The sequence below is a fragment of the Triticum aestivum genome, chromosome 6D, assembly GCF_018294505.1.
Source record: "Triticum aestivum cultivar Chinese Spring chromosome 6D, IWGSC CS RefSeq v2.1, whole genome shotgun sequence".
In the NCBI taxonomy this organism is placed as follows: Eukaryota; Viridiplantae; Streptophyta; class Magnoliopsida; order Poales; family Poaceae; genus Triticum; species Triticum aestivum.
In genome coordinates, this window is record NC_057811.1 from 414,261,040 (window position 1) to 414,267,996 (window position 6,957).

General features: G+C 45.8%; 1 protein-coding gene across 1 annotated transcript; it reads left to right on the plus strand.

The window, feature by feature from the left end:
* Positions 1–271: 271 nt before the first annotated feature.
* Positions 272–5,579, plus strand: LOC123145485 (RINT1-like protein MAG2). The gene is made up of 4 exons (XM_044564912.1): positions 272–689; positions 790–894; positions 3,323–3,420; positions 3,501–5,579. The coding sequence occupies exons 1-4, from the start codon at positions 398–400 to the stop codon at positions 5,376–5,378; spliced, it is 2,373 nt and encodes a 790-aa protein (XP_044420847.1). The 5' UTR covers positions 272–397; the 3' UTR covers positions 5,379–5,579.
* The last annotated feature ends 1,378 nt before the right edge of the window (positions 5,580–6,957 follow it).

Here is a 6,957-nt window from a genome sequence, read left to right on the forward strand (position 1 = left end):
TTTTATAAATATTATTTAAACTATGTTTTTGTAATATATATATTTAGACTATTTGAAAGTGTAAAAAAATTAAAAAAGTGAAACAAAAAAATGAAATAAAAACGTGAAAAAAAACAGAGAAAAACGAGGCAGTGTAGTACCCGGGACCTGGGCCGGCCCATAAGCTCGCGTGGTTCAGCGAGTCGGAAGCTTCGACTCGCTGAACGCGAGACATAGCGATGCCCGCTCAAATCGACGCCCAAGATTACAACCTACAGCTCTCCGTTCCTCAGAAAAACAAAAACTACAGCCTGGAGCATCAGTACTCTGATTGCCTTCGCCGGTCTTCCTCCCCGCTTCCCCCATCTCGACTCCTCTCCGCGATCCAAACCCTAAGCCGGGGGGACCCGTTCGCGCCATGGAAGCGGCGGCTCCGTCGCCGCTGCTCCATAGTCCCCCGCACATCACCCCAGAGCTCCGGCGCTTCCTCGACGTCCGCTTCCGCTCCCCGGCCGACCTCGCCGCGGCCGCAGACGTCGAGGCCGAGATCCGCGGGCGCTGCGCGGAGCTCGAGTCCTCGGTCGCCGAACTGTCCGCCCGCCTCGCGGATGTGGCCGCCGCGTACTCCTCTTCCCTCGGGGCCGCTGGCTCCGCCCTCTGCGCCGTGCGCGGTGGCCTCGCCGCCCTCAAGGCCTCCACCGACAAGACGGGTATCTTAAGCAAATGCTCATGGAATTACTGATTTTCGAGCTTCTCTAGTTGACGTATGCTGCTGCTAAGCTGTAATTCTATTTCTTGGGGTTTTTCTAGGGGTTAGAGAAGATGTGGAGGCTGGGAGCGAGAAGATGCTGTTTGAACAACTCCCTCCCCTGGCCACCGACGTGGCGAGAGTAGACATGGTTAGAGATTACGCTGGTGAGCATCTCTGAAGATCACACTTTAGATCATTGTGCCACGCTCTGGCTTAAATTTCGAATGATAAACACTATATTGACAATTTGCTATGATGTCTATTTCCTCTTATGATGGTTATGTTTGTTTAGGCATAATGTGTTATGATTCATGAGTTGAGAGTTGAGAGTTGAGACCAGCGGCTCATTGCTTAATATGTCGTACGAGTGTTTGGTGTGATGGGACTTAGTGTCTGTGCAGGAGCAGAGTGGTTTTATGTGGCAAATCGTCTGTTTGGTTAGGTTAATAGTTAAGTTTGGTTGATACAGATCTAGCTCAGTACAGCTAGGATGGATGATGATAACTGTTCTGGCCCTCAATTATGGCATGGATCTGGCAGCTCCTGTAAGTGAGCCTCATTTTGATAATGTGGATCTATGGGTTGCCTTTTGTCCCTGTAGTTAACTAGAAATTTGTGGGGGCATTTCATTATTGTGTCCATGTTAGATTGTTAGTTGCTGATTCTTTATTCACGAGCCACAGTTAGCTATTAGTCCTGTCTGTAACTGCATTATCAGCGATCTTCCACTGACAGGAGTGTCAAAACCAGAACATTCATTATGTTTTCCTATCCTTATGGCAGCCAATATTCTTTCCATGCTTAATTCTTAGGCAGTGGAGTGTTTTGGTTGGTGCAGGAGTCTTGGTGGTGGTTGGACTAGAAGTTTAGTTTTTAAAACGACCACACTTGAGAAATAAATAAAATAACACTGTGACGATTGCACCGAGTTCTTCGACAATGAAGAAGCCGAAAAAAAGCGGGTTTGATTTGAAATGCCAAATTAATGAGTGAAATCACCCTTATGGCAGGGAGGTACTAGGCTACTAGCAGAATCTTTTAATTCTCTTATTAAGATGATAATTTAATTTGATAATTTCCTAGAATTGGGAAAAAAATCTTTTTGTTTTCCCATGGCCGGTACTTTGCGGTAATATGATCTAAAGGATTTTTATAATTCCCATTTGGTTGCTAGATGGTGCGTTACTGCTAGTAATCTCCTTAACCGAGGCAGTCAGCCAGTTACTGTTTTACAGGATTGATACCACAACTAAACTACTGCTAGGGGAAAGTGGATTACTAGTGCGCTCCTCAATTTGTGTTATCCGGAGTTTGATTTTTTTGTTTTGTTTTGTTAGTCTACCATTCTCACATTTTGGTCTAGTCTGTTTGTGTGCGTTTAGTTTCGCATATCAATTATTCACTTTGTTGCTTAACACTGCCAAAGTAATACTCCCTCCGTTCCTAAATATTTGTCTTTCTAGAGATTTCAACAAGTGACTACATACGGAGCAAAATGAGTGAATCTACACTCTAAAATATGTCTATATACATCCGTATGTGGTAGTCCATTTGAAATCTCTAAAAAGACAAATATTTAGGAACGGAGGGAGTATTATGTTTAGCATGTGCATTTTTTTGGGCAAAGAATGTACCACACCTAGGGGGCGGGTATAAAAACTGATATTAAAATTGTTGGGATCATCAAGAAATAAATGTCATCAATAATAGAAAGTTAACAATCTGTGGTTATCAAGTCACAAAAGCGAGATGTCAAGTAATTGGGTTATTATGGTGTTGTGAGTAAGACTTGGACATTGGGGCATGTGGTGAACACTGAAGAGTGGGCTGCTTCTTTGGATGAAGCAAGCCTAACGAACTACTTGCTAGCTCAACTCCACTCGATTCATTACAGCGCTAGTTTGAGCTGAGTCCTTCCCAGGATGAGCTAGCTCACGGCCCCAAACCACCGCTAAGTTGTAGTTATGGCCGGGCTTTATTGGGGCTATTTTTAGGCCGAAAGATGTCATTTTCTTTTTAACTATAAATGGTCAATTTATCTTTTCTTTTCCAGTGGTATTGCTGACTTTAGATTTCTTAAGTTATTTGGATGTATTTTATTTTTGCCTTTTGTGGGGCTTTAAACCCAAGCACACCATTCAGAATTTTCGATTCTCCTTTCTTTCTTTGTCATTCTTTCTTTCCTACTCTGATCAAGGCTTCTTTGCTTTACTTTGCTTTATTTATGCTAGAGGCCTAGAACGAGAGTTACTTACATGCCATGCAATCTATGTAATAAAAAGATGCTTGAATCTAAGGTACCGTACCAATCAAAGAGCACTGTGTTCACAAAAGTGGTTCATCATGGAGCATTAGGATGATTAATTGATTGGGAGCTAATTGACTTGACGCTGATGAAATGGAAGCTAATTGACTTAACTCTGATGGAAAACCCCTAACTTTTGTAGATTAGATGGCTTTAGGTGTTTAGAGAACAGTTTCATTGTTTTGCTCTTCTCTGGGGTTACTAGTTTATTTTATTTATGCTGCCCTTGCTTGTTTATATTTGACTGTGCAATTGATGGTTTCTTAACGGTAGGTTGTCATATACAGAAACGGCTCTAAAGCTTGACGGTTTGATCGGTGATGTAGAAGACGCTGTTTCCTCTTCTGTGACTGCAAAACTTAAATCTCGTGGAGAAAATTCAGAGGTATGATTCATGCCATACTGTGGTTGCGAGGACAGTTAACTTGTCAACTGCTAATTCTGCCATCATCATCTTTGCTCCAGAAAACCCACCATGTTGCTATTGGATATCTTAAGAAGATAGAAGATCTTTTAGCTTCAGTTACAAGGACCAGACCACAATGGACTCGCCTTATATCTGCAGTGGATCACAGAGTGGACAGATCTTTAGCTTTACTAAGACCACAAGCTATTGTTGATCATCGTGCTCTTCTGTCATCCCTTGGCTGGCCTCCTTCCCTTGCTGGAACAAAAATTTCAGATAGTAATTCTGAGAAACCAGCAGAGACTGTGAACCCATTATTTTCAATGAAGGGTGACCTGACAAGGAAGTATTCTGAAAGCTTTCTTTCGCTCTGTAATCTACAAGAATTACAGAAACGCAGAAAAGCTAGGCAGCTACATGGGCACGACGTGGGAAATCAACCACGTCAGCCATTATGGGTGATAGAGGAGTTAGTAAATCCATTATCTGCTGCTGCACAACACCATTTCTCCAAATGGGTTGAGAATCCTGAATTTGTCTTTGCTCTTGCTTATAAGATAACAAGAGATTTTGTTGATTCCATGGATGAGATACTGCAGCCCCTTGTAGATAAGGCCAATCTTGTAGGGTATAGCTGCAGAGAGGAGTGGATTTCAGGTATAGTTATTGCACTGTCTACATACTTGGCGAAAGAGATATTTCCTAAGCAGATTGAACTTCTTCAAGAAAGTAGCTCAAGTGATGCTAGCAGCACGGCGGTTCAGGCAAGAGTCTCGTGGCTTAACCTTGTTGATCTGATGATATCTTTTGACAAGCGAACTCAAGATTTGATCTCCGGTACAGGACTGCTACTTTCAGTAAAGGATGATGAGAATTGGCAGAGGATCTCAGTGCTCTCTGTCTTCTGTGATCGTCCAGACTGGCTTGAAATATGGGCAGAGATTGAGAGACGGGAGGTTTTTGCTAGCCTGAAATCAGCAATGGAGAATGAAAATAATTGGAGTAAGAGGATTGAAGGAGCCATGCTCGAGTATGGATCAGATGACTGCAAATCTCCAGCAATAACTGGTGCTGTTAAACATGGCTTATCTTTGATAATTGATCGTGCTAGGCCTATTCCTAGCATTGCCCTTAGGGCAGAATTCATCAGGATTTCTGCTTCACCCATAATATCAGAATTCCTCGGTTGCATGTTTAGGAGGTGCCAAGAGGCAGAGGGGCTAACTGCTCTGGCAGATGATAATGCTTTGATCAAAGTATCACAATCCATTAATGCAGCTCGATACGTTGAATCCACATTGGCACAATGGTGTGAAGATGTGTTCTTTCTTGAAATGGAAAATCTACCTGTGGTTGGAGAAGAAGGGGGGAGTGTATTCCAGCAAGAGATAAATCAACTGAAAGAATTCAGATCAGAATGGGTAGATAAGATTTCTACTGTCATCCTTAGGGCATTTGATGCTCGCTCCCGTGATTATCTGAAGAACAAGAGGCAGTGGCAGGAGCACTCAGAAGAACCGGCCATATCCAGGGCCATCATAGAGTCTTCAGGCTACATTCAAGGGAGGCTATCTAAGCTTGAAGACGGCCTAAATGTGCTGGATTTTGTAACAGTATGGAGAGCTGTGGCAACCGGAGTGGACCAGCTGCTTTTCACAGGCATTTTCGCTGGAAGCCCAAAGTTTAGTAACGGTGGGGTGGAAAGGCTTCATGCTGATCTGAGTGCTCTTTTCGCTGTTTTCCAAGCCTGGTGTCTGAGGCCTGAAGGCTTCTTCCCAAGACTGTCCGAGATATTGAAATTGCTGAAGATTGATGAGAGGCAACTAAGAGATAGTAGGATGGTTACAGATAAAAATTGGCTGCGGGAACATGGCGTTAGGCATCTGACAGCCGGTGAGGCCGAAAAGATAATTAAAAATAGGGTGTATGATGCATGATATATACAAGATATTAGACATCGTCAGGCTTTTGAATGTCAAAAATGAATTGCCTTATTGGAATGGACTTGCATTTTTTGTTACTCTATACAAATTTGTGTCATCCTCTTTCAGAGATGTATCCTACCCTTGTTGATTGGTGTAATAAGGTTGTAAAAGTGAGTTTTCCCTTTTGTAACAGAGGAAAAACTGTTTTGCTGACGGACCTTTCTATGGTTTGACCAAGAAAGCAGCCTTTTTCTTTTTAAATGGTGTACTAGCAGAGAAAGCTGCTGGGTTCGATCGTTCAGATGCAGTGAAACAGCACGAGCAGCTTTTTCTCAAAGCTGTACTGGCTGCGCTTCGGTCTCTCCTCGGAACCGAGCACCGCCGGCGGTGGTCGCATTATTGTGGTTTGACAGAAGGACGGACTTTGAACGACGGCGCACTTCCTTTCTCTTTCTCGGTCCTTCTCACTCAGCCGTCGCCTGAATGCAGAGGGGCTAGGGCAACTCCAACGCAGATCATCAAATGTTTAGACCGAACGGTTTCCAGACACTTTTAGCCATCCGACACGGCTAACCAAATTCATCCGGATCGGTTCAGACGGCTGAATCCCATAAACTGACCTCAAATCGAGGAAGGACTGGGGGAATTTGGACGTACGGCATGGTGGAGTCTGGACTTCCGACGTGCCACCACGTCAAACTCCGACACCCCGAACCCACCCCAAAACCTCTTTCAGCTCGAGAACTCTTCGGGCCACACATTCACTCCGGCTAGATCGGTCACCCATCAACCTGCATTCATGGTGGCACGGCGATTGAGAAGCTTACTCCGGCTGCCCACATTGAAGCTTCGCCACCACACATGGGAAAAAAGTCTGACACCGAAAAGTGATGGCCGGTGCGACTATGGATCCAATTTGCATAGCCGCCCACGGTCTCTGGAGCTGTCGTCGTCCATGGCTCGTCCGGCCTGGTCATGGCGGAGCCGATCTCCTCGGATGACGAGGAGCAGAAGTTGTCCCTGCACACCGCCACAGCCACTAGGGACCGCGAGTTCACGCGACAGGTGGAGATCGCGCTACGGCGGTCGTTGGTCGACCGCGGTCCGGCGCCGCCGCCCCCTTCACGCAACCGCGTCGTCCAAATTGAATGCCACATGAAGAAGGAGCCACCCTCCCCGCCCCGTCGCCAGTCGGGCAACCGATGGTGCCTGTTCGCCGCCTCCTCCCCTTCCGCCAAGCCACATCCACGCATGGAGTACTACCTCTAAGGCGTTGGAGCCGGCGACGCGTCTTCCTTGATGACCAATAAATGTCTCTATGAGGCGGCACGTCGGGAGTGGCGCAACGCACAACACAAAGCGGTGTTCGCGAAAAGCAAGGTGGCGCCGACATGGGTGCTTGCGACCCCGCGCTCACGAAGGCATGAGCCATCAATCAGACCTAGACCATCGTCGAGTTGAGCACCCGCCGCCGGCACCAGCAACACCCAGCTCCTCTAAGTATGCTAGCAGAGTCCTAACGCGCGCGCACTCTTCCTCCAATCTGCGGACGTTGCCGAGGACAAATGGCGGGAGGTGATGAAGGATGTGG